At 42.3% G+C, this 23,343-nt stretch overlaps 1 protein-coding gene and 1 long non-coding RNA gene across 5 annotated transcripts; both read right to left on the bottom strand.

The window, feature by feature from the left end:
• Positions 1–1,366: 1,366 nt before the first annotated feature.
• On the bottom strand, positions 1,367–2,899 carry LOC116445620. The gene is made up of 2 exons (XR_004240827.1): positions 2,728–2,899; positions 1,367–2,371 (listed from the first exon to the last, which is right to left on the bottom strand). It is a non-coding gene; the product is annotated as an uncharacterized LOC116445620 (long non-coding RNA).
• An 8,864-nt stretch (positions 2,900–11,763) lies between these two features.
• Positions 11,764–21,298, bottom strand: LOC116445906 (alpha-1-antiproteinase 2-like). Of its 4 annotated transcripts, XM_032113071.1 has the most exons (6): positions 21,197–21,227; positions 20,352–20,451; positions 15,749–16,414; positions 14,512–14,782; positions 12,615–12,762; positions 11,764–12,014 (listed from the first exon to the last, which is right to left on the bottom strand). In XM_032113071.1, exons 3-6 carry the CDS (start codon positions 16,395–16,397, stop codon positions 11,820–11,822), a joined length of 1,263 nt encoding a protein of 420 aa, XP_031968962.1. In that variant the 5' UTR covers positions 16,398–16,414; positions 20,352–20,451; positions 21,197–21,227; the 3' UTR covers positions 11,764–11,819. The 4 variants fall into 4 exon arrangements, with proteins under 4 accessions (XP_031968962.1, XP_031968959.1, XP_031968963.1 ...); XM_032113068.1 differs by lacking the exon at positions 20,352–20,451 and having other exon boundaries at positions 21,197–21,298; XM_032113072.1 differs by lacking the exon at positions 20,352–20,451 and having other exon boundaries at positions 21,138–21,225.
• Between the last annotated feature and the right edge of the window lie 2,045 nt (positions 21,299–23,343).

Here is a 23,343-nt window from a genome sequence, read left to right as displayed (position 1 = left end):
TATGTGCTGGTCTGTGGCCAGGCCCTTCCTGAGGTTTTTGAAGACAGTATCAGTGTTGTGATCTATGTATCTATGTTTTGAAGACAGTATCTACCTGAAAAAGTAAAACTAAAGTGGAGAGGCAAGGGCAGTGCTGTAACCTGCCTTCTATCAGAGAATATTTTTCCTCCAAATTTGTCCAAACTGGCACAGGCAGATAAACAAATCTTTAAAATATTAATATTTTCTCCAAATAACATTATGAAGCTGTTATATGGCAACAAAATGGTTCTTGTGAATTTTGAGTTAAAAGGATAATAAATTACATGCTGCTACAAACAAGGGGCATCTATAATGACCGGTCTCAAGTGTAAGGCCAGAGACATTGCACATTTGTGGCTATTGCTCAACTGTATATATAATATTCATTTTCCAGAAAAAGATGTATTAACCTAAAAATCTACTCTAATTTGAACATTTGTAACTAATATTTCCATTGTTTCTTTCCCATAAGGAAAATTATTTAGACAGCAAAATAATTAAGTGGACAGCAACCTCTGTCTATGAGCTGTACAGGGACTCAAATATGGCTTTCTTTATGTTTCATAAGAATATTGCAGTTACTATGTGGGCAGTACCAGATGTGAGGTGTTAATTTTTCACTTCCTTGGTTTAGGCTTAATGTCACTTAGCAACCTTACTCATCTTTGAAATGGAACTTCTTAAGGATCCACATACATTGCTAGTGAGAATATAATTTATATTGGAAAAAAATTTGGGAAATGGAGCAAATGCATGAACCTCTGTCAGTCCTGATGGAAACCAGGAACTAAGTTTAAAGTTCTTTTGAGAGGTTTCTTTTAGGCCACTACAGAACTGGTCTTCCCAGTTCCTGATATTTTCTGATTAAAATGCCATCCAACTCTGAACTTTGAATCAGTAAATTTTCAGCTTGAAGTTTTTGAGATTTAGGTTATATTTTCTCTATCTCATTCTCTCTCTCTCGCCTTCTCTCAATTGCATTTTATATATTTTGAAAGTATTCTTTTCTTGCATCCACTGTGATAAAATGATAAAGGTCTGAAACATACCAAATTCATGAAGCTGAATGAGCTAATCCAGGGCAGGCACTTTTACAGCCTGTACTGTGGGAGGAAGTGATGAGCTCATCTTTGCCAGACATCAGATAATCTGCACCAGAGAAGTTATGGAAACCAGGTTTCACTGAATCTGCAGGCCACACAACTCTTTGTATGTACCAAAAAAGTGCAAATATATATGCTTTCATATACTTGTTTTTATGCTGGTGAGTTGATCCCATCAATGTGTCAGAGGTAGATGAAACCTTAATATTAATTTCTGAGATAACAAAGAGTAGTGAGATACGTTCATGATGAGCAGTTTTTATGTAAGAATCCATTTCTATAAGGTGATAGGACAGCTGGAAGGAGGAGAGAAGAAAAGGACAATCAAGGTTGTAGAAAGCTGAGACTTTACTGAACAGAGCTCAGAAAAAGTAACCTCAAAACCCAGCCCAGGATTCCATCAACCCATGAAACATAACTGGCCATTGGAGGTCTGCTCCTTGGCTGGTACCAGCATGTTCCCACATGGTTGGCATGGACAATGCAGTCTCTCAGTAACTCTCTGGGTCACTTGGAGTAGAAAGTTGTGTTCCCATAGGATGTGGACCATGGGTCAGCTCAAAGCACCTTCACTGTCAGGATCCCGTTGGAGATTCAACTGTAGGTTAGTCTTGCTTTTCTGTGCTACAGCCATAACTACAATATCGGCACTGTTCTCTATGCCTTTTCTTGGAAAGATTCCCAGCCTCCTACAGTCAGGATTTTGTGCCAAACTGAAGCATTTAAAAGCCTATAATACACTGTATTATATATTCCTTTAAAGAGAGTGGTGTCTCCAGTGTGGGAGCAGTCTTACATCAGACACTTCCTGGGGCTGTGGCCAGATCAGAGTAAGTGACTGAACACATCCAAGATATCCTTCTTACCTCCCAGAAGGCCTCATCTAGCATCGTCACATGTTCCTTCTTAGTCATTTTTGATTGAAAGCACCTATTTTGCTCCCTATATAATGAAACAATTTTTGGATCCCACTGAAGTCACTCTATAGGAAATGATAGTAACCTTGGTCAGCATGTGATTATAGAATGAATGCAAGAGTTCTGCATCATATAATTTGCTTTTGATGGAGGTATTCATTTTTCTTTTTGGCATTGTAATGAGCATGGAAGCATTTGCATTGACAGGAGGTTTAAATTACAAGCCACCATCCATTCTTCTTCAGTGAGCAGTGGTGTCTTCAAGTTCCAGTCACTGTCCTTCTAAAGGACAGTCAGTCCTGTGGTCAGACTTCTTGTCAGCCAACATTTCTGTTCAGTAGAAGATAAGCGTAGGGTGAATAAGATATTTCAGCTACATTTTATTGAGCAACTGGCTGTATTTAACAAGACTTTGCTCTCTCTGACCAACAAGCAAACAAGTGCTCTTGTGAACACACAGTGCAGTAATCACACAGAATTGAGGACTCTATCAAGAGACTGTAAGAGAACAGACTTTACTTTTTAATATCATGGTTCACACACTTGCCACCCAAACCCATACCTTCAGCTTGACCATAGTTATCTTACAGCTTAGGCACAACATAGCCATAGTAAGCATTGGAAGATCTAAGCTTGGACACAAAGATGCTCCCATTCTAAAGGAAGGATATAATCATTGCACCTACTTTGATGCTTGTGGGAGGTCAGATCAAATGATGATCCACCCTGCCTGTACTCCATACACAGGTTGGTCTTTGCTTTTAACATGCTCCAGATATCCTGTCTCAACTCCTTCTTAGACTTGTGTACGAGTGACGTGGATCATGTGTGACAATGTGCTCAGAGGCTCCACCTCCTGCTATTGTGTACCAGATCAAATTGCTCCTCCCAGGTAATGTGTAACACGATGGGCTGCAGAAGATCAGGAGAACTAAACAGAGCATTGAAAATAGAGAACTGATGTTCTTCATATGAGAAAAGAAACATATAAGCGGCAATAATAAGGGGAGGAAAAGTACCAGTCCTTTTAGCGTGGATATGTTTTATTGTTATATCAGTAGATTGTAACTGACATCGGGCTGTTCACCTGAGGAAATATTGCAGTGGAACTATGATGGGAAAGCGTTACTATCCTAAATCCTTGTGTGGACTTTCATTCCAGCATGAGTGACTTCTCGGGTGAGCTTAAACTCTTAAACTCTTCAACAGATGACAAATAAAAAAAGATTTCTTATGTCAGGACAAAAGTTTCTGTACAGGAAATTTTCAATCTAGACCTACTTCATTTTAAACCAATCCTTTAGATCATAGCAGAACCTTGGTTTTGTGTGCATCTAGTGTAATGGAAAATGGAATGATTCAGCACATCACCAAATATGATTTTTGGAAATCAATTTAACTCTTTCTGCCCTTTTGAACAAAATTCAACATGTGAAGCCTTGCAAAACTCATGGCTTCCACTGCTAGCTAGCACCACAGGAGTAGGTCTGCTACTGTGGCTGTGTGACTCCCACACTTGACTTACAGAGCAGCTCTTGCTCTTGGCATGCCCAGACCTGCCATGGTGTGATGGGTTTTGAGTTCTCACTGAGAGCTGAGCAAGTGAGAGCCTCCCTGTATGAGCAATTACACCAATACAGCTGTGCCTGTACCAGTACAGCTCATGCTGCTCAGGAGAAGTCACACAAAGAGTCTCCGTATGAGACAGTGGTATAATAACATAACTCCATTACTCCACTGAGCTGGCTGTGGGTTTAACTGCCCTTGCTCAGGCAAGGACCACTTTAGTAATTAATTATGCACATACTGCAGTTTATGTTGGTAACAGCGTGTGTTTTCAAGTAGATGTGATAGATACAGGTGTTCAGGCCAGTCCATAGCATGATGCTGAGAGCCTGCAAGCAAACAAGCTCTAACAGATGAGGTTGCAAAAGCAAAAGTTGAAGCCAGGCTAGAAATTTTGTCCTAAGTATGCATGAAATGCAAACGCCTCATCTTTTTTCAGTTCTGCTGAAAAGAAAAATGAGCTGTGCAAGGGAGTCTTTACCCAGAGTTTTATCTCCTAGTTTAAAATCAAGCAATAGGGAGTTGGGGTGGAAGAACAGTGCAGAGTCAGCATGCTCACTGCAATGCAAACATGAGCATTATCTTAAATTTGCCCTGAGAGAGAAGAAAACAAAGGTATAAGCTAGCAAAGCATTTTCTTATAGAACCTCCTCTGTGCACTGAGAGTGCCTTAGCCACTGTCTCTTTTAATTTGGTTTAATTATACTAACAGTGGTTAACACTTCGATGTCCCCAAACCATACAGTAAAGATCAGTGTGTATAAGCGTATCTGTGTGTGGATGCATCTGTAGGAAAGAAATAGGACACTGAGACTGAGTGCCAGGACTTAAGCAAACAGATGCACAGCTGGAAGGACCTGGACTGTGTAGCTTTGCCCATTAGCCAGGGTTTGTGTAGGAATGGTGGCAAATTGCAGTCACCCCGAAAGCAGGAAGGAAGACAGCATGCCTTGGTGGAGCACAGCCCACCTAGGGAGCCCTGCTGGCATATCAAGCAGCACCAGCACTGCTCAGTGGTGTGGGGATACAGCCGGGAGGGAGCAGAGTCCTAAACCCCACTGCTCCTTTTGTCATCTTGACAGTGATGCATTTGAGCTGGGGAGAAATCTGTATATTATAAAGTGCTGTCATCACAGTCTCGCCGTAATCTCAAAAATGTCCAGATTTTGTGCTATCTTGATGTGTGGTTTTGTTCACTTCCCCAACTGCATCAGGTGTGAGACTCATCTCTTCCTGATGCACTTCTGGAGCTGTGGAGATATGCCCTGTGTTGGTAAATGTGACCTGCATTGGTTACAATATGATACACATGGCAGGCAGAGCTAAGCTGAAACAAAATGTACTGGCTGTCCTCAAGTGTCTATTCTTGATTATGCAGCGATAAGGTGATCTCAGCCATCCTAAAAATTGTGGGTTTTGCTTGGGTCATGTTAAAGGGGGAATTTGGAAATTGGTATTTTATCTGCAGGGGAGATCATGCCTACAAATACGGCAGCAAAAACACTTACACTCCTGACCTCAGACTTCCAGATTCATGGAAATCTCTCCTTTCCCCTCCTGTCCCTGTCTGTGCTACCCAAAAAAAGGACAGCACACTCAAGGACACCCAATGGATGACACTGGGACATTTGCATCGTGGTCAGTGACTCTGCCTGGCAGTGAGGCTGACACCTGCAACCCCAAGGCTCCTTCCACCTGAACTCCTGTTTATCATCAGCCCTCCCTGTAGGGAAACCCACCTTTTCTTTGCCCAAGTGGCCTCATGTGTTCAGCCCCAGCACTGCCACTTCTGGTGGCCATGGGCAGAAGCAGAGTGAGATGATCTCCTGTGCTAACCAAAGAGGCTGAGCTTTTCTGCAGCCACCAGCTTAAACACACCCTTGTTTCTTGAACTTTGCATTTATATTTTACTGAAGTCTGGAATAGTTTGAAAGTTTTTCTTCTGTGACCAAAGGACTCCAACTCAACAAAGAAAAATACATACACAATCTGCCTGTTTGGGAAGACTGCTGACTTAGACAGGTTTTTCTGGCTGATGCTGCTGGGCTCCATGGGATGGCATCACCCTCACTGCCCAGCATGACAGGCTGAGATAATTTCCACTGCAGAGCCACTCCAGAAGTGTGTCTTTTCCCAACGACTGTATGAGGAACTCAGGATATATTTTGAGAATATTGAAAAATAAATCCCTCAAGAAATAAAATAAAATAAATTCCCCAAGCTTTTGTTAAAGTTTTAAATATTATACAATTATTAAGTCATGCTAGACTTTTACCTGTGGCCAAACATGTTAAATTAGTTAAACAGTTATTTCCTGTGCTTTGAAGCCAGCTATTTCAACACCACAGGTTGTCTGATAATCTCTCAGCTGCACCATTTACCAGGCAAATAGCTTCTCTGTGTAAATAACATAGCCAACCCAGGGATATAAAATAATGGATAGAACTAGATCAAGCTGTAATATGAGTGCTTCTAATTATACCCAGATTGCCTAGGGAGCGATGACAAACAAAACCAGATTCTCATGCTTGTCTCCTACAACTAATAACCTGCACAACCACATTCACGTGTGGCCTGAAACAAGATGTCCTTAAAAATGCTGGTGGTTTTCAGTGCCCCAACACCAACAGCACTGGATGTTTAAGCATCAGTTCTGGTCAGAGGCTGGGCACTCTGACACATGTGAATGAACACACAGGGGTTTTGCCACAACAACTTCTGTGTTGCTGTCACAGGACTGACAGTCATTTACAGCTGTGAAGATTCGTTTTAAAATAGTTTTTCATGTAACCATAAAGAAAGCAATCTACTAGAGATTTTAGCTGTGATTTCATCTCATCTCAGTGAGCTGCTGTCCTTTGTCAGTGAGTAGAGGCATGCTGATGCCTTCCACTAGTCTGTAGGTGACTGGCTCAGCTACTGAAGATAAGACAGAATAAACAATGATGAAATCTTATTTCTTATAGCTATCCAGGGGGAAAAAAAAGTGCTTTTGGTCAAGTTGCTAAACTTCTAGTGACTGAGTAACAGAGTATCAGTATATCAGATAAGATAAGGAGGCACAGGAAAAGGAGTTCCACTGATGCCTGTTGTACTGCTTTCTTTGGTTTCTGGACTAATAATGCAGTTTGAAATTCTGTTCTGTGGGACAGATCTCCTCAACAGAGCTCTGGGCCTGTTATCCCCAGAGCAGTCACCCAGAGGGTCCCTGGGCTGTGGGTCAGCCTCCTGCCTGGGGGTGTCCCCTTGCCCCTCTGTGATGTGGCCCTTTACCAGCCTTCTTCATGGTCTTGCTGCTCAGCTGTGGGGAAGAGCTGAATGTCCTGTGGCCCAACATGCAGCAGCAGGCTTGATGGGAGGGCAGGCTAGGGGAGGGTCTTTGGGGGAGAATCGGGACTGCCACCCAGAGCTGTCTCCTTGCCTCTAATTCCTCCTCCCCCTGCTGCACCAACTTTTGCCTTTTGTTCACCATTGGTCCACAAGGTTTGAAGCACTTGGCAGAGCTCACTGACTGACTACAAAGGGGTGTTTTGGGGGGATGTTTTCTTTCCAAAACATCGGTTCTTCTTCTACCATCAACCAGGCACTGAGAGAAGGGACCTCTGGTATCACTCTGTGAAGCTGATCTTGTGGTTAAACACTACTTTTTGAGTAAACCCATGATGTATTCCTGCTTCAAATATTACAGAAGCTGGCATACAGGGAAGATTTACCATTTCCTTTCTGGATGCAGTATATGAGTCTCTTGCATATTTCATGAGCTTCTTCCCTTCTTCCCTTGTCAGCAACCTCCAGGAACATCCTCCCATGGCTGGCATGCTGTGTTACCTTGCAGTGGATAGGGTTTTTTCATATTTCATTTAGGAAGCAAGAAAACCATAGGGTGGTTTTGTCCCTTAGCCCTACCCAGGTGTGCAGGGGACTCGCTGATATTACCAGTTTGTTTTGCATCCAAGTAACAAGGTAGGTGACTTGAATTCCTACCATTTTCTTACACTGAAAATCTCGTTGTGATGGAAAAACATGCCTTGTATGCAAAGATGATAATTTATTGGTAGTATTTTTAAAATCTTAACAGTTTTATCCAAGAATTAATGGCCTGGTTACAGTACTAAAACTTACTCTTCAGAGTATGTATGGTTAAAATTTATACATGCAAACTTTTTAGTACGTCCCCTATTCTCTTGTCTTAGCTCACCCTTTCTCTGCTCCACTCATTCCTCAGGTTGATGGCTTCAGCCCTAAGGGAAGGGGTGGCCACTTCCTTGCCAGGAGGAACACAAGAGGCACATGTAACCTCTGCGCTTTGGGGTCTGCTTGGGATTGCTGTTACACATTTGCTCACATGTTCTTCCCCTTGCTTTCCTTCATTGTTTCACAGGTCCACAGTACACCTGGACAAAGTACCTGTGCTGCGTTTTACATACACTGTGTACTCAATCTCTGTTCTCCTAATTGCTAGTTATGCCCCAAACTGGTTTCACACAGCTTCCCAGTTCTGCAAAGCTTTGATGACCAGTGACTGAGCACTGGTAAGATGTTCATGGCTCTGAGGTGCCCAGTATCATCCTGTGCTTGTACTCTCCAGTCCCCTGTTATCATCCCACCACATCTGTATGCCCCTTCATTCTAGGGCCACAGACACTTCATTCTGTGCAGAACTCCTTGTTCTTAGTACCTCCTGGTTACAGAAATATCTGTATACAATTATACAAAGCAAAGGAAAAAATTAACCTATTACTATTAGGTAATAGCATCCAATTGCTGGCTAGTTACTGTTACAAGCAAAGAAGCTGAAACAAAACCCCGGGCAGGCCCAGACAGGTCCTAGCAAAGCCTGACAAGTGCAGAGACCCGAGGCCTGTGCTGTTAGTTTAACACAAAGCAGGTCGCTGCATTACAAGCAACAACAACACTGCTGTATTTGCGAAGTTAGAGGTTGTACTGACCTGTGTCTTTCCTCCTGCTGGGCAAGAGCTATCAGATCATGCCTGCCTGAACAGTACATAGGGAGTTTTTCCCGTGACTCCTGTTTGTAGGGAGGCTGAAGGGTGTGGGGTGGGAAGTGAGGAGACTTTTTTTTCCCTACCTCCAGGTCCAGCCTTAGCGATGGTGCAAAACGAGCAAAACCCTAAATGCCTGCTTCAACAAAGAGGGTGGGAGCCCAGGAGGCTGTTGCAGTCTTGGGATGTGGCACTCGGAGCACTTGGAGGCTCTTGGGCTACAGCCGATGGCGTTGCCGTGGTGCAGTCAGTGAAACAGGGCTGGCATCTGGCCAAGAGACGAGCAGCTTACCCAAACCTGGGATCACCACAAGCACGGCCGTGAGTTCCGTCCTCACACTTTATAGCTGTGTCAGCTGTGGCAATGCCTAATGAACCTGGTCGTTAATTACCCCCGAGATGCGTCTCTGGCTCATTTATATCCCCACACTGCCCGCCACACCAAATGGCAATAGCCCAGTGACCTGAAGCTCTGCCTTTCTGCCCAGCCTCCCTCACTGTGTGCTGTGAGTGCCCTCAAAATGGTTTGTGGAAGGCAGAGAACCCTGTTTATTCCCGCCCTGCATTTTTTGGGAAGGAGAGAGGAGGACCTGCTGGCGCCACAGCTGAGCCGGCAGCGTTCCCCTCCTGCACGAACAAACGGTGCCGGCGAGTGGGAGGGATAAAATGTTAATCTGCAGGAGGGAGAGTGGGAGGCTGTGAAAAAGAGCTGGTCCGGAGAGGAAATGAGGAGAGTGAGTGTAATCAGGAAAACCTGTTTTGTTGCTTGCAGCAACGAGAGCAGGATTAAGAGAGTAGGACTTGGTGGATGGGGGGGAGAGATGAGAACGGGCCACATAGCAGCACAGCGCAGCATGGATGTAGGCAGGGAGCAAGCTGTCTGCTGCTCTTTTGTGCTGAGTGTGGTGCCTGCCTCTTCTTAACATTGTCTCTAGCAAATCCTGCAGTGGAAAATCACAGCATGATGTCAATACAGCAGGAGCTATTGCCTGATGAAGCAAGTCTAGCAAACGGCTCCTGGACGCCGGTCTTGATTGACAGGAAGTCCCCTGTGGGAACGGCAGACGCCCCTCATCACCACCACTCACTGTCCCTGTAACCTCCCAACACGTTTTACAAACACGGAGAGATCGTATAAAAGATGCAGTGAGAGGAGAAGCACAAACAGTGAGGCGCTAGTTCTTTGCAGTAGCGTATCTGCTCCTGTGCTTCCCTCCTACTGCTCCTGTGGGCTCTTTTCTCTGGAATTTGTGAGGAAACCAGAATTCCAGCATCCTGCTTATGGAGGGGGCACATCTGTGAGGGCACCAAGATACTAAGGGTAGGAAAGGAAGGAATCTCCTTCAAAAAATAAGGATTAACAGCCTGCAAAAGCTGATTTAGCTTTGAGAAAATTCTCTTCATCTTCAAACCTCTCGCAAAATCACTTTCCTCCTACTATGCTGTATTTCTATGTTTATGTCTTTATCCACTACAAAGTGGTTTACCAGGGAGTGAGCACTATTTAGTGCAGCTGTGGCCTCTGTTTCTTCAACACTTCTTGATGTAAACTCAGAATCACCCTACTAAAATCAATTATGTCCATTTTTCAACTGCAGCTCTAGGGAATTCAGTACATAACTAAGGATCTCGCCTCTTTGAGCTCTCTACCCCCTAAAGGTTTTACTGCTGCTTTGCTGGATGTCCGTTGCTTAACAGCAGTTAACAGCAGGAGTGATAACAGCTGAGACTGACCCCACTGAGGCTACACCCTGCAACTGTATTTCAGGGAGATGAGAAACCTACAGTCAGGCAGGAGGCCTTGTTAGTTACTCCTGTGTGGGTGTTGGGCCACAAAGCCACCCAAACTGATGGGGAAGTGTGCAGGAAGGTGCCAGAAAAGTACATGCATTTCTGTCACTCTGAGTCCTGCCTTTGATACCGTGGGTTGTTGATATATTCATCTATACTGAGACTGTATTTAGTCAAAAACCACCATTAAGCATTGTGTTAACAGAGGGTATTTACTAGAAACACAGAGCAGAAAGGGAGCTTTCCTTTAGACTGCAATAGGGGAGACAATGCTTTGCAGAAGACTGATAAAATCACATTTGCTCTTAATTTTGCAGAGGGCACACAAGACCTTGCTGAGGCTGTGTTCTCTTCCCAAGCCATTTGACTGCTTCCAGTGTCATTGCCAATGACACGACACCATTTCATCTCCTTCCAAATCCCGCAACTTTAGGGAAAACAGGGCCAATTGTACCCTTTCTGGTACCAGTTGCCAAGGCAGGTCCACTGAACTCTGGTTTCCAGCCAGCCATCAAGCTGCCCTATGTTCTACCTAGGTGCCTGTCACCCCCTACCTGGGTCAGCTGATTTGGTTATTGTGTGCTCCTTACTTATGTTTTTGGCTGTAAAAGGACAGCATTTGAAAGATCTTTAATTTTCCAGAGCCTCCTTATAGGTTTTCCACGAATTTCAGCTGACAGCATGCTTGTGTAATTGCCATCCAAATACCTCACCTTCCCATTCAGCTACATCCTCCTTCTCACTACTGATGGATACATGTGTGAGAAGTCAGTAACTCCATCTAAATCTGTCAAATTGGCAACATGTGGTGAAAATCTTCAGATTCAAGGCAGATTTGATCCTCCTGCTCTCCTTTAACTTGTGAGAAACTCAGGAAGATTTGCTGCTAGATTGATACTAAGAATGATAAAAGGTTTCTGGTGCAGAAAGCAGGTTTTTTTTGTTGAAAGCAGATTTTCACATTCCTAGTGCTGTCTCCATTAGAAGCTTCAGGTTCCTGTGACCCTGCAATTTTGATCCAACTCTTCCAATCTCATATTTACTTAGGGTGAATTACAACCACTTCTGCTTTGTTTGCAAGAATGTTCATAATTTTACCTGCTATTCTGGCTGACTACTTTGTATTAAGCAGGAGTCTTCCATTGTAATATAAACATTTCTCTCCAAATGCTGGCAAAGTTTAGGTCTTTCCTTGTCTTACAGTCAAGTAAAAAAGGCATTCTTTTCTAGCTGAATTTAAAACAATTTCTTCCTTTTCAGCAAGTGTCGTGGTCAATACCAATAGTTTTTGATGATGACATAAAATAAAAACTGTTATTGAAAAAGAACCATATATGAGCTGTTAGAAATGGAAATAAATCATGTCATGCATTTTCACATCTTTAATTAGTAGCAGCAAACAAAATTCATATGTCACTTCAGCTAGGGATGGTTGGGTTAACTATTTTTCCTATGAAGAGTGTGCTGTTTGTATCCCTATCAAAAATCAGCATGAGGAAGGGATGGCTGAATTCAATGGTTGGAGGAAGAGCCACTGCCATTATTTCAGCAGCAGTTGCTGCTGCTGCTTCAGTACCTCTCTCATCAACATCCAGAGAAGCCTTGTGAATAACCTGGGAAAAAAGAAAATAGAGTCACTCTGGGCAGTCAACAGCCACTTGAGAAATGAATTAGACTCCTTCTAAAGAAGCCCTGCTTTGAGGGATCCACTGAGAAGTGAGTAGGGGCAGAAGAGCTGTATTATTGTAGTCACGGCCGCTTAAATGAGGGCTTGGATGGAGCTATGGAAATCTCATTAAAAAGTTCGAAATATTGGATAAAGGATAGAGGCTCCACCTGTAATTGTTTGTCTGCACCTCCAAAACTGAGTCTCCAGGGTGAGGAGGACAGGTTGTCATGTACCTGGGAGCATCAGTGCTTTTCCTTAAGAAGCCAGGGGTTGATGCTTCTCTCATGTTTCAGATACTGCCCAAAAAGTCTTGGCCAATACCATTCTTGGAAAAACATACATGCAGCAATCTAATCTGATCTCCAGTGTCACTGAGGGCCAAACTCCTTTTTTAAGCTTGCAGGCTGAGGCCTGGGTGACCCAGCTGCAGGCAAGCCAGGAAGCTGGGAGCCGTATTTACCTGGTGCTTCTGGATGCTACTACTGATGGGTTTTCCCTGTATATTTGTGGAAAAACAGGAAAGGTCCAACAGCCACAGACTTACTTTGGAAACCTTCAGCTCTGGGGTGCCAGTGATGCCAGAGAGATCTGCCTGGTTTGTGAACACATCCACAATTCCCATCTTGCTAAGGGTATTACGTATTTCATAGCTCCCAGATATAGAAAATTTGGGGAAGTAGAGGTCCATAAAGCTGTTAGGTAGAAGAGAAACATAGAGGGTGGTGAGAGGATTTTTCACCAACATAAAGGAGGGTGAGATATTTGTGTAATTCCCTTGAGTGTCAAATCCCAGGAGTTTGGACCCTGAATGTACAATAAGCACTAATTCAATTGCTGGTTCTTTTCACGGTGATACAAGCACTATTATTCTTAATAATAATAATAATAGTAACAATCATAATGGTATTTATCTGGTGTTTTGCTTCAGGAAATTTGAGAGCACTCTGCTAAGTAGGACAGTAATAAGAGCCCCTCTTTACAGGCAGAGACGAGGGACAGCCCATGTCACTCAAGAAGGTGGAGAACTCAAGAGAAGCCCTGACAAAATCTGTTTGGGGAGAAGTGTGGCAAATCCCAACATTTCAAATCAAATAAGTATTTTTGACATAACTGGGGCATTTGGCATGGTCCCAGGTAAGGTCTGTTTCCTGCTGCCTGCACATTTGGATTCCATGTCCTCTAATTTTCTTCCTCCTCTGGGCTGGCCATGATCAAGTTTGCCTTTGACTATGAGCTGTTTGTAGGCAGTTCATGCTTAGTATGCTTTCTGTTGGATTTCTTTTCATGCCCTGTCCAGGGATCCTCAGATCATCCGAGTCACTCACAACAGTGATTACCCTTTAGGTAGCTCAAGTCTTTTGCTGCTTTGCCCAGAGACAGCTTGGGTTGTATAGCAAAACAGATGGGACCTGACTGCAGTGCTGTAGCCCACATGTGATACTGCCCAGTGCACTAGAAGAGGATGGGATCAAGTCCATCAGCACTGCCATCAACAAAACAGTAGAACAGAAATTGCCATTTTGTTCTCACAGTTTCTCCCATGAAGAACTTATTCCTATATTGATCCTGACTGACCTTGCACCACAAATTCATTTAGATAAGGGTTTTCCTGATATTGCAGCTGAGAATGATACATTTTTTATTTTAGATAGTTGAGGTATCACATTATTAGCTCATATTCAGTTTGCTACCCATTATGTTTTTACTAACTGTGCTGGTATTTCTGTGATGATGCACTGAGATATATGGGTGTGAACTGCACAGCCTTATTAGTTGTGAATTAGGGCAGAGCTTGGTAAATTAAGCATGTATTAACTTGATATTACTCATCCACTGTTGCTAAGATCTCCTCTCCCAGACAAACAAGGTTGTAAAATGCATTAGCTGATGTTGGTGTCAATGGTTGAAACTAACAGAAACTCATTAGATTTTTATAGTTTCAAAACAAAATGTCAGAAAATCAGGACATCCACAATTAATCACTTGCCTGTTGTAAGATCAACTGTATGCTGCCAGATAATTGTGTAGGATATATCATGTCTATAAGCACTACAAACTGTGTAAATTATGCTTTATTTAAGGTTTAGACTTATGCCTGAGTGAGTGTCTCAGTGACATATGAGAAGTAAAACACACTAGCTGAAATCTCAGTACAGAAGATTTGGTTTAAAATTGTGACCATTCCGCTCAGTCCATGGAGTATTTTAGAAACACCAATCTAGGCTTGCTATTCAAGATGGTTGGGAGAGCAGCAAGTCACTCAGCCATCAACAAAAGAATGGTTAAATACCAACCAGCTGCAAGATTTTTACAGCTAGGGCACACAGGCCAAAAATAACCCACTCAGTTCCCAGAATCACCAAGTTCATAGTGTTTGCATTCCCAAAAAAGAAGAAATACTATAAATTAGGTGTCATTGCAGCTGACTGGCAGAAGATTACCTTTGGAAGAGATGGTCTGACCATTTCTGGATGGTTTCCTTGTCCAGAGTTTGCTCTAACTGCTTCATTTTCCCTTTTGCTGGCAGAACCAGAAATGCAGTAGCACTCCCATTATAATGCAGTCGTACCACAGTGCATGAGAGCTCTTCATCAAAATAGAAGTCAAATCTGCCCATCTGGTGCATCATAGGGACTTTCACAGTAGTTTCAGCATCCACAAAGAACTCCCTTTCTTCAGTATGCTCTGGTTTAAAAGGCTTTTCCCAGCTGCCTGATACAGAGAAGGAGAATTTGACTGAATATCCCATGTTCTATCCCATCACAGACTAAATTTTTTATAGCTAGTAAATAATATTCACCTATTTCTCCGTGTGTTAAATACAGAATTTTCAAACGTAACACTTTAAAATGTATATCACAGTAATGCAAGGATCTTTTACCTGTTCAAAAGAGTGCATTGGATTCCACTTTCAATTTACGTTTCAGATGCCAGTAGTGAAATAATTAGGCAGGTTTTTTTGTACCTACCACTGCTTTTCTGTTCAGGGGATCTAAGTGGCCTTTCTGTAAACATCATCTGTGTACTCATATAATGCATGCACTTAATTTCTATTGTCTTTAATTATAAGCCTCAATTTGTAGATTAAATAATGTAGGATCTCGTATCTGAGTGGTGTTATGTCAGTCTTAAGGGCACATCTAACCCACATCAGAAATGCACAGTTTCTGCTTTGTTCCTTAAAATTTTCTCCCCTATTCATTCCTATCTTCTCCCATATATAAATGTTAGTGTGTATGGATAAAGGACTCAGACAGGGGAAAGAAAAAAGGGAATGTAGTAAATTAGGCTATTGAATCATGCATAATTTAAAAAAGAGGCATTAGGTCATGTATAAGTCTCAGTGCCTTCACTGAAAATTAGAAGAGCGTGGAACAATTGGAGTTATGGTTAAACCCAGGAGCACCAGATCAGGCTGCATGGAAGGCTGTGGCTTGGAGCAGAGCTCCTGGAGCTGTCACAAACAGAAATAAGCCTGTGTGGCCTCCAGCTGCCTTCCCATACTGAGAGGGGTCCTGTAACCTCTCCACCACCTCCACTATGCCATTAGGGGACCTTCTGGCCCAGAAAAGAGCACTTAAAATTTTCCCCAGACCAGTTCTCAGTCGAGGTAGCCAACACGAGGTCTGTTGATAAGAATGAATAGTGAGAATGTGAACCCTAGAAGACTTAACTTACCTTTAAAGAAAACAAAGCTAGCCAGAAGCATTACAGTTTGTGGGTCTATGTCCTTGACCAAATTAGTAATTTTCCCATGTGTTTTCCTCTCTATATAATCATTGATGTGCTTTTCAGCTTCTGTGGGTTTGTTAAAGTCAGTGGTAAAAGCCTCCAGCTGATACAGAGCTTTGGCATCATCTAAAAACTTTTTTAGGAGTTTCAGCTTCTCTGTTACAAAGATGGCATTCCCCATGTTGAGCTGGACTCCGCCCTCAGGATGGTTCAGCATGTGGATTAAGTTGTGGAAGCCTTCATGTATCTCTTTCTCCTGAATCTCTGTAAGGTTGAAGGTGAGTCCTTCCAGGATCTGAGACTGCGTGGCTGATCTAGCCCCAAGAGCCAACATCGCAAATGCAGTGGAGATGCTCACAGGAGAGAAGAAAACGTTCTTATTAGGTGTCTCCTGTGTAACCTCCCTAAAAAACTGGAATGCAAAGTCAGCATTGTTTGGTACAAGTTTGAGGCAAGCGATCGCTTCACCTCCATGATGTATGTGGTGTTTAGGGTCATTTGGATCATGTCCATTGTGGTCACTGGGTGGGAGCTGACTGTGGGCAACTGCATGAAACCCAGCCAGTAGCAAACTGAGGTAGAATGTGGTCTTCATGTTCTTGTGTTAAAATCCTAGAGAAAAAAAAAGGAGATGATATTACTATGGTAAGTAAATAAATGAAGTACAAATAGTTATTCTGTCATTACCACTGAATAAAAAGTCTTCTCTCTTTCTTTTGTCCTCAATTTCCATGTTCTCCAATTCTTGCCAGAATTTTTTTTTTTTATTTTCCCAGGCCTCCTGGCAAGTCTCCAACAACTCTTTCCACCACCCCCACCCTAAATACCTGCAAAGACAAAATTCAGCATGGATTAGTTGAATACACAGCACCCTCAGCAGGCTGGAGAATGGAGCATATCCCATGAGAAAACACCTCGTGGCTAATCACTGAAAGGCTGCAGTACCACTGTGCTTTTGACACTAATGGTCTGAATAATTCCTTGAAAGTTCATCATAGAAGAAGTCTGGCTGTTTTGCGAGTTAGGGGAGAAAGAAGAAATTCATGCAAGTGGGCAGCAATCAGTAGCTACATAGAATGTGAGCAAATAGGCAGGCAGGAGATCTTTAAATAAACTTTTGGTCAGATTGATAAGGTGCCCTATTTAAAAAAAGGACAAATAGTGGTGGCTGTTCTTCAGCAGCAAACCAGATAAAAAAACCCCTACCTCTCTAAGGAAGAGGTGGGTTTTTTTCCTGAATGGAAGTTATGCAATGTTTTAAATAAGAATCTGAAACAACATGTTGCCTCTTCAACCAAACTGTTGGAGTGGGTTCGTTTTCAGCACAGCAGAAGCAATCAATGTCATTAACAAAGAACAAGGCCATATTATTATCAGCTGTTCCACTGGTCAAAGGGCGAAGCCACACTTGGCTGTGGTAGCCTCATTTCATTGCAGAGCTGACACTCTGCACTGTATAAGCTCTTAAAAGAGAGCTTGGAAATGGGGTTATGAATGTCCCAATAGGCCTCATTTCTGAGGAGGAATCTAGGGCAAAGAAATGGTGCAAGAGTTGCACAGGGTTTGAGGAGATAATGAGCCAGATTTGCTAAAATTGTGCACAGAGAAACATATTACACCAATTGCACCCTTCATCTCTGGCATGACTCAACTTGAGAGACTCGTCAGAAAGTGCTACACTTATGGTCTTGCTTTCTCTATAAGATCAGAGGGAGCAATTTGTGTTAGCAGTTGAATATCCACTTGCAGTTAGACTCATGAGAACAACAAAACATTTTCAAGCTATAATCAAACATTCAAACATTTACATGTTTGTTATAAGTAATTTTAGAAAGAAAGCCTATTTAAGAGCATTACTGACAAGTGTAAGAACTGTAAGGGTTGGGTTCTTGGTAACTACATTTTCAATTACTGTATACAGTAGTCTTAAATTATAGTTTGGTCTCCTCTGATTTTGACATTGAAATACTTCTCCATGTATCTAGATACTTGTAACTCAACATAAGAGCTTCAGTTCTGAATTTTTAAAACTGCTATCAGCGAGCCAATGTATTAGTCAGACTTTGAAAAGAAATCAACTCCCAAACAAAAGCGTCAGAGCTAAGCCTAATTTATTTCCACATATCCAGCAGGCTGATTCAGAAGCTGCCTATGAATAAATTATTTACTATGAACTATTTACTCAGCTGCAGTCATAATTTATTAAGAATAACATGAATACCAAAAAAGAGAAACATTTCATTGTTCATTGGCATAAGTTGCCACCTGTTCTCTATCTCATCACATTTAATATTTATTACAAAATATGCACCTGATAGATAGGCTTTTCTATGTATACCTCAAACCACCAATTCTATTTACTTGGAATGCAAAGCAGAAAGGGAGTTTAACTGACTTGACCTCAAAATTATGGTGAAAGGATGTAGAATGATTTTGCTGTAAGGGTTCTGTAAAATACTGGTTACAGTTTTCTGAAGGATATTTTCCCTATCCTGATATTTTTTCTCTATGTAGTTACAACATGTTCGCATTTTGTGGTTAATTTATGTACTTTCATGGAATTAATTTCATTTTATTACAGCTCTGAATTCACAGATAATTAAATACAATCTGAATCTGAATCATCCATCTGTTGCTCAGTACTGGCCAATCACAAACTGCCAAGACTCATGAGTCAGACCTCAAAAAATCTTGATAATAGTTAGTTTTAAAGGCATGAGATTATAAAAGACTTAGCAGTTGTGATTTGTAGAGGTCTTTTTTTGTTGTTTAAGCCTTGAAGATACAAGTGACCCTTTCCATTAGTCCCTTTTTTGAAACCTAAAGGTACTTTTATAGTAAGATTTGCACCCTCTGAACCTTCAGAATATGATTGGGGATTGTTACTTCATATTTGACACTCTTTCATTTGATGTCATTGTGACTTCTGGGTAAGCAAGTGATCAACCACTGACAAGTTGACAAAAGACACCCTTTCAGCATTGACAAAAGACACCCTTTCAGCATGAAACAGAAGATGCACATTCTCATATGGTCTTAAAGATTGATAGATTTTCCTATGGAGCATAGTTGCTAACGATTTATTAAAAAGCAAAGAGCTGAGAACCTGTGCTATAAAGCCTTTAGGAAATTCCCAATCTGAAGGAGTTCAGTTTGCAGAAAGCTCTTTAAGACCTTTACTTACATAATTCCCAGAAAAAAACCCAGTTTATCCATCAACATGGCAGTAGAAGTGAAAAGCACTTCAATTCTAGTTCCAAACCTAGTCTGACTTGTTGAATAGCCTGGAAGGAAACACTTCTACCTCTGCCTCTTTTCTTTGTGTGTGTTACACAATGACAGTATATTTGTGGTGTTCAAGAATAGGTTCCTCTAAAGAAGAGCTTTTAATCAAACCAGACAATGATAAAAGAGCACGCCAGCACTTGGTGGACAGAGTTTTTGGCAGTTTATCGCTAGTGATAACACTTGCTGAATATATTACCTCTTCCCTAGCACACAGTCTTCCCTACCATGCAACTCAGAAAAAAAATGGAGAACACTGGGATTAGCTGAAGTTACCTTAGAATACTTCCACCAGAAAACCTGGAAGTGAGCTGGACTGAGTTTTCTGACTGACAGAACTTGCTTCTTTGTGGATATAGCTATTTTGTCCATTTTAGGGCTGATTTCTGTCTCTGTGATTTGAAGAGACAATTCTGAAGACAACTTTCTGCCTTTAGAAAGAACTTTCTGCCATGTATTAATCCAGGAGATGAATATCCATCCCATACTACTCCCGTAAGGTGTCCTCATTGATAATCTCGTTTCAGACAACATGAAAATTTGCACGACTCAGAAATATATGAAAGCATGAAATAGAAAAGCTGTTTGCTCACCAGATGGTGCTGCTTCCCTCCTGATTGTTTCTGAAGGAGGAAATCTGAGAAATTTGTTTCCTGAAAGCAGCACTGTGGGGGCACCAGGCATATCAAGATACAGCACCACCACCAGTGGTGTCTGCTGAACTAAATATCAGCTACCCAGAGACTTGTAAAAAAACTCCACCCAAGCACACGAAAAATCACAAAAGAAAGACTTGACTAGTCATATCTGTGTGTGAGAACATGACCTCAGAAACCTGCTGTCCAGGACCACCTATTCAAAGGAGCATCACAAACTCACATGGGCTTTCCTGGCTGGCCAGAAAGCTCTGCATATTTAATTGTATGCATCTGAACAGGTTCAGGGCTTGTTCCAGACTGATCATCTAGACATTCACTTCTCTTGTCATTCAGAGTTTTGATACCTCTATGCCTGAGCCCCTGAGGAGATTGCAAACACAAGCTGAGGACATTGGACTCTTTGGAGAGTCCAACCACTGTGACTATTTCATTAAATGTAATTCCTTTTGCAGGAGAAATGTGGAAGCCTATTTTACCCTATCCTTTAGAAATGTATGTGACTGTTCACAGGGCTGTTTGGTGTTTTTTCTATCTTCTGTGAGCCAGCTTAGTATTGGAGAACTCAGCCAGAAAGTGGCATCATTCACCCCTAAGCCTCCTTTTACCTGGAAACAGGTGAACATGAGCTCTCACTCTTCTACCAGGCCACCATGCGTATTTGCTGTTGAACCTGAGTTACTGCAAACACTCAGGGATGAAGCATCACTGAGGCCAAGAGAATAGAAAAGTAGACAAAAAAGAATGAGTGCAGTGGTTACGGCAGTCAGGTGGGGATTTTCTTCTCTCTGCAAGAACAGATCAGACCATGTTCTCAGTTCCTACATTCCAATGTACACCCGGCCACAGCCCCGTTTCTGACTCATTGAAAATGTTGACCTCACAGTGATCTTCTGAACATGTGAAAATCACCAGTTTCTTGCCTGCCTTCTCAATAGGCCTGTAATCTGATGATTACACCAGTAATGTCTCATCTAAAAGGGAAGCAGACATTAGATATACCATTCCCTAAGCAATGGTATTTCTTGTAGACCTTCAGTATAAAAATCATCAGAATTACTTAAAAAGAATCAACAATACATTAAAAAAGGTTTTAAGCACTCAACCTCAGGCTTTTAATGAATCAGGGCCTATTTCTAGCAGGAGGTACATCAGGGAAAGCCCCCCTTTTAGGATTTCCTGGCTCCAGAGACCACCTTGCTTTCTGGCAAGACACCCTCCTCTGCTTTTAGATTCTTACTCCTTCTTCCAGTGACCTGACAATGTGTAGACAACTCATTGCCTCAGTTGTGATGCCTATGTCCTTTATCTCCAGCTGACGCAATAAAAACCTCTTTATCTAGGACAGATTTCAGTATAAGATGCAACCCTAGAAAAGATTTAGAATTGATTACCTGCAAAAAGAGGAGACACTTTTGAAGTCTCTATAGGAAGCGAAAAAATCACTACTTACAGCAGCTTCCAAGGATCCTGCTATCTTCACCAGGACTACCCTGCAACTCCCTCTCTTATTTATACAGTTAAATAGCATTATGAAAGCAAAATGTCCTCTAGAAAACATTAACCAGGACAGACAAGTGTTACTACTTTAGGAATGGTACAGAGTAAACAGTGAAGACAATTTTTCTGGACAAGCACCTGATTTTTGCTGTATATGCATGGCCAAACCCTGCCTTTACTTAGAGAAGTCGTAAGAGTCCCCTGCATTTCTACACATCCTGCTGCTGGGACTCCAGCTATTCACTCTAGGAAATACTTCGCATGCATCATTAACTTCTGTAAACTGCATGAGTTCATACAGCAGAAGTACTGAAGTGAGTAAAATGAAACATATACATAATACTAGACATGAGCCTAAGGAAAAGACAGCTGGATGCATGCTATAGCCAGATCTCAATTTAGTATTTTTCACAGAGATATTTTGCTTCCTCTACACCAGACTTCTAATAGTTTTTGTTTGGCATATTTGTTTTAAATGATACACTATTTCTTAATTACCTACACTGTCATTAATAAGGGCCAATTTCTGGGGACATCACTGGTGTTCGTAGTGGTTGGGGGTTGCTATAGGAATGTGCATCCAGGACCCCATGGCACCCAGCACTCAGCCAGAGCGGTGTCACCCTGTGCCTCATGCAGCAATGGACTGAAGGACAAACTCTTGCCTGTGCTCCCAGTGTGGGCTGGCACAAGGTGCAGGCACTGCCAAAAGGCAGACAGGGAGGGGCAGGCCAGTACATCAGAACCTGCTTTCACACAGAGTTGGACCCATGCAGTCAGGCCACCTGTGTATTACACAACCCCTTTAAGGGTGTGCTCCTGCAGCACCCACAGAGGGGTCACAGGGACTGTGCTAATGTGGGTGTGACTGAGGGATTGGAAAATTCACAGGTCAATGCCCCAGTGAACACCTTCCATCCAGGAGCATCCCCTTAGGAGGTAGGGGATTCAAGGAGAAAAGGTGCTATACATCATAGAATCATTGAGGTTGGGAAATACATCTGAGACCATCAAGTCCAACCATTAATGCAGCACTGAGAACTCCATCACTAAGCCTTGTGGTTGCCAGATCTACACATCTGTTAAATGCCTCCAAAGATGGTGATGCCACCACTTCCCTGGGCCTCCTGTTCCAGTGCTTCATAATCCTTTTGATGAAGAAATTTTTCCTAATATCAAATCTAAACATCTCCTAGCACAACTTGAGGCCATTGCCTCTTGTCCTATCACCTCTTACCTGGGAGAAGAGACCAACACCCACCTTGGAGCAACCTCCTTTCAGGCAGTTGTAGAGAATAAAGTCTTCCCTGAGCTTCCTTCTCCCCAGGATAAACAATCCCAGCTCCTCCAGCTGCTCCTCATTAAGACTTGAGCTCCAGACCCTTCACTATCTCCGTTGCCCTTTGCTGGATATGCTCAAGCACTTCAATGTCTTTCTTGTGGTGAAAATGCCTTTTCTTGTAGTGCACATTAAAGAAGGAATCTTTCAGAAAGAAAAGGTTTACAATAACAGGGTAGGTGTTTTGGTAGGATTTTCCTCTGGGCCATTCCTCAGGGGTTAGCAATGAATGGAAGCATTTCTTCTCCTCTCTTTTCCAGCCTGTATGCTTGCACAGTTGAAACTACCAGTAGTTACAGCATGGAAGGTTCTATGCATTTAGGGGTGTTGGCACTTCTGCAAATCCTTTCCTTCCTAGCTTCTACCTCTTTCTCTTCAGTGGGTGCCTTTCACCTGTGCAAAGGTAAGCAGAGTGGTTCAGGAGTTTTGATCCAGACTGCTAGCAAATGTTTTTTAATTGTTTACAGACTGAGAAAAGCAGCTGGGCACATGCAGCCTGTTTTTCTGTAAACTAGCAAATGAAAATAACCTCTGAGGTTACAGAGGCTTACCTAAAACATATTCAGACTGAAGATGAGTAACACATGCACCGAGAGAAAAATGAGAGCACAATTAATGGAAAAGTTCAGCTATGAATAAAGTTACTGAAAAAAGTGAAGGAAAAAACAATTGACTTAATATGACTTCATTTAAGAGCAATTTACTTTTGCAATTGGAAGTGCCATTCACCTGCTGACATTTGTATAGGAGTGCAAGAGGGA

This window comes from Corvus moneduloides, chromosome 6 (genome assembly GCF_009650955.1).
Source record: "Corvus moneduloides isolate bCorMon1 chromosome 6, bCorMon1.pri, whole genome shotgun sequence".
NCBI classification, from domain to species: Eukaryota; Metazoa; Chordata; class Aves; order Passeriformes; family Corvidae; genus Corvus; species Corvus moneduloides.
This window is presented reverse-complemented; position numbering and strand designations above follow the sequence as displayed.